Source organism: Austrofundulus limnaeus, unplaced genomic scaffold (genome assembly GCF_001266775.1).
Source record: "Austrofundulus limnaeus strain Quisiro unplaced genomic scaffold, Austrofundulus_limnaeus-1.0 Scaffold572, whole genome shotgun sequence".
NCBI lineage: Eukaryota > Metazoa > Chordata > Actinopteri > Cyprinodontiformes > Rivulidae > Austrofundulus > Austrofundulus limnaeus.
The window spans coordinates 236,191-240,226 of NW_013952974.1; the positions used below are offsets into that span (position 1 = coordinate 236,191).

Here is a 4,036-nt window from a genome sequence, read left to right on the forward strand (position 1 = left end):
CACACACACACACACACACACACACACACACACACACACACACACACACACACACACTCACGTATCCCTTTGGAATATCAGAGTCCTCGTTGTTTCCCGGGTCGTTCTCTGTGTGCTGTTTGATCTTCTCCTCCAGGCCCGCGGCGTCAGCCCCCTGGTACTGATCCACTCGAACCCGGTTCCTGAAGAACAGGAAGGTGGGTGTGGCTGAGATGTTGTTGGCTGCCGCCGTCCCCTATAGCAGAGGAAGTAGGGTGACAAAAAAACAAACATTTCTTTAAAAAGACTCTGTGACATCACAACAACGTAAACCAAGAACAAACAACTTTGTGTTTCCATGATTATAATGTCATTAAAATGTATTAATCTGATCTTAAAGCGGTGTCCTGATTCTCCTACAGCCACGAGGGGCTGCTGGCAGGTCAGACGTACCTGGCAGACGTGAACATCAACCTCCAGGAAGACGGCGTGAGGATATTTGTTGCTCAACATGTTGAAAGCTGGAGCTATTCTGACGCAGGGTCTGCACCTGTGGAGGCAGCACTGATCGTCATGAAAATGCTAATCTGACAAGTGAAGATAATAAATACTAAACAGATAAACGTGAACATTTATGGGACAAGTTGTCACAATTATAAAGTCACATTGAACAGCCAACATGTCATAACACTGTTACTACACCCTGTAACAGCCAGCTGACTGTAATACTGCCGTGTCACTGTGAGCAACACAGCTAGTTAGCCACATGCTAACGTTAGCATCGCTATTTTAACATAAAAGCGACACTTCATTACAGATTATGTTGCTAATCACCTTCCTAATCATTTCAATTAATTAAATCAACCGCTTCCATATCAACTGAAAGGCCTGCCCGGTGTGTTTGCGAGCTTACCCGGCCATGGTGAACTTCACTACGGCTAGCCTGGAGCCGGCGGCGGCTAGTTCCGGCTGGAAGTCTGGGTCGCTCCCGATCACTTTGACACCAACCATGGTGCAGTTGGCGGCTCGAGTCCGAGCTTTGTTGCTCCGGGTGCTGTTCTGAGCCGGAAAACAAAGAAATAAAAAGTATAAAAATCAATATATATATATACAGGTGTTTTGTTTTTAGCTCTCTGTCGGTAAATTAGTTGACTGAACCACACCGACTGCGCTGAACTGAGTGGGTCTGGATGGAGACTCCTGATTGGTCGATACGTGACATGGGAGGTGGGGTTTCGTTGTTTACTTCCGGTTTAACTTTCTGAACGATCGTCCTCTGCTGGTAAAAGCAGGAAGAACTACGAGCACCATGATCAACAGAAAAAAGAAAATAATTTCTGAAAAAAAGTTTAAATCCTTGTGATACCTTTAGGTGTTTTACTATATTTCGTTAGCTTTTGGCTCCTTGTAGCTAGCATTTTATACTATGGCTAGTTCTTTGAAACTTTTAGCTTCTAGCTAGCAGTTTAATACTTTTAGCTTTTTGTTAAAGTTTTACTTTTTCTCAGCTGTCATTTTTGCTACATTTAGCTACCATTCTGTTTTTAGCAACCCTTTTATTACTAGTTGCATTTAGATAGCATTCAGCTACTTTTAGGCCCCTGATAGCTTTTTTACTCTTTCAGCATTGTTTGTTACAATTAGCCTCATGATACATTTAGCTAGCATGTTTCTACTATTAGCTATTTTTTCTACTTTTAGCTTCCAACAATCAGTGTATCACATTCAGCGTTCAGCTGGACTTTTACGACTTTTTCACACATTTTTGCAATCTTTAGCCTTTTGCTACTTTTAGCTACTATTTGGCTACTTTAAGCTTTTAGCAACCCTTTTATTACTTTTAGCATTTAGGTAGCATTCAGCTACTTTTAGGCCCCTGATAGCTTTTTATTTATTCAGCATGTTTTTGTAACATTTAGCTTTGTGATGCATTTAGCTAGCATGTTTGTCGTATTTGTTAATCCTTTGCTATATTTACCCCGTAGCTTGCTACTTTTAGCTTTAGTTAGCCTTTTAATATTTTTAGACATTTTTTATTTATTTTCTGCTGGAGTTTTACAACTTTTTGCCAATTTAGTCATTTTTAGCCTTTTGCTATTTTTGGCTTCTATTTGCCTACTTTTATTTTTAAGCAACCCTTTAATTACTATTAGGTTTTAAGTTAGCCTTTAGCTGCTATAAGTCTATTTTTTTGATACATCTTATCTAGTCCTTTGGTACATTTAGCTTCTAACTGTTTGTACCCATTATCTTTCAGCTAGGGTTCTGCTACATTTAGCTTTAAGCAACCCTTTTATTACTTTTAGCTTTTAATTCACCTTTTACTAATTTTTGACACAGTTTTGTCCTTTTTTAGCTAGCCTTTTGCAACTTTTAGCTACCATTCCGCAACTTTTGCCTTTAAGCGACCCTTTAATTGCTAGGTTTTAGGTTAGCTTTTAGCTGCTGTTAGTCTCTAACTAGTTTTTTAAATTATTTTTCATCAAGTTTTATTTACATGTTTAGCCTTTTGATTTTACCTAGTCCCTTACTTTTGGTTTCTAACTACCAGCTTGTACCCATTAGCTTTCAGATACAGTTCTGCTACTTTTAGCTATAAGCAATCCTTTTATTACTTTTAGCTTTTAATTCACCTTTTACTAATTTTTGTCACAGTTTTGTCATTTTTTTAGCTAGCCTTTTGCAACTTTTAGCTACCATTCTGCAACTTTTACCTTTAAGCAACCCTTTAATTGCTAGGTTTTAGGTTAGCATTTAGCTATTAGTCCCTAACTAGCTTTTCATTATTCTTTCAGTATTGTTACTTTTAGCCTTGTGATACATTGTTTAGAACTTTTAGCTTGTGTGTAACTTAGCTTTCAGCTAGGGTTCTGCTACTTTTAGCTTGTAGGAACCAGTTTGCTACTTTTATAGACGTGTTTATTTTTAAAGCTGTGAGGGTTTTAAACACAATAAGTGACCTAAAACATCCAGTTCTCCAACAACGCCCTCAGGTAGCCCCGCCCACCAAACCATCACCTGCTCCAATTAGGACTCCAATTAGACAGCTTTACCTGCGCGTCACGTGCTCAGCACGCCTGCGCGCTCCCTTCTTTCAGGCGCTGCCTCGGCTGCAGGTTCGGCTCGGTGCAGTGAGCTCCGGGAGTTGGTCGGACCGGTCCGGCAGGTTGGTTCGGGGCAGCGGAGGAGAGGAAGGGCGGGGAGCCGCCGCCAGGAGCAGGAAGCAGCGGGAGAAACATGGTGACACCTGGCTGCGGAAACACCGACTGAGAGCACGGTTTACTGCTGAGAACCGGACCGAACCGAACCGAGCCGCTCGGTGAGTCCAGACGTGTTTGTTGTTTAATGTTTGAATTGTTTACTTCGAGTTTTGTCCTTTAAAAGAACAAAACTAAAAAGAGAAAAATGCTCCTGATCTTGAGGCGGGTGGAGGTTCACCTGAGCGGATAACTCACCTTTTTAAAGAGACCAAAGCCTTTTTATGGACGCTATTATAAACATATGATATCATTTAAAGCTTTTAAAGGATAAAACTGATCCAGGATCATAGATCTGGGTCTGAAAATGTTAGAATTTTTAACTAAAACTCAWGAATTTATGTTTTCTGCCTAAAATACACTGTAAAAAACACCTGTGGTGTAAAGTTATTATTAGTTTGTGTCTAATTTAAATAAACAATTATTTCCATCATTTATTTATAAATTATAAATAATAACATTTTAATATTCTGTTTTATTTTCTACCAAATAACAAAACCAAAAAATTGTTTTTTTAATTTAAAATCCGAACTTTCGTGTAAAATCGAAGCTTTTGTTTGCAGTCGTTTGCGTAAAGCTTTCAGCAACTCCCATCAATATTTTCACAAGTTAAATATTTGTCTAATCATTATGATGAAAGGAAAACATTACATAAGAAATAAACGGCTCTTCATTTAATGTTTTGTGTTTTTAGTCGTTAGGAAATTTAGATTTTAATGAAAATGTTTAGTTTAATCATTAAAACTTTTGCTTTGCTGTTTTAGGCTTTCAGAATGACTTTTAGCTGGAATGTTTTAGAA

At 38.7% G+C, this 4,036-nt stretch overlaps 2 protein-coding genes across 2 annotated transcripts in view; one reads left to right on the forward strand and one right to left on the reverse strand.

The window, feature by feature from the left end:
- txnl1 (thioredoxin-like 1) overlaps window positions 1-1,172 on the reverse strand; it is a 6,256-nt gene extending 5,084 nt beyond the window's left edge. The window contains exons 1-3 of the mRNA XM_014026610.1: window positions 893-1,172; window positions 433-529; window positions 62-235 (exon numbers count right to left, since the gene is read on the reverse strand). Of these exons, the coding sequence (XP_013882064.1) occupies window positions 62-235; window positions 433-529; window positions 893-990 (369 nt within the window). The 5' untranslated portion in view covers window positions 991-1,172. The remainder of the gene's footprint in view (window positions 1-61; window positions 236-432; window positions 530-892) is intronic.
- A 1,886-nt stretch (window positions 1,173-3,058) lies between these two features.
- Window positions 3,059-4,036, forward strand: part of atp8b1 (ATPase phospholipid transporting 8B1) — a gene marked incomplete in the record, with an annotated part of 31,215 nt that continues 30,237 nt past the window's right edge. The window contains 1 exon segment of the mRNA XM_014026611.1: window positions 3,059-3,298.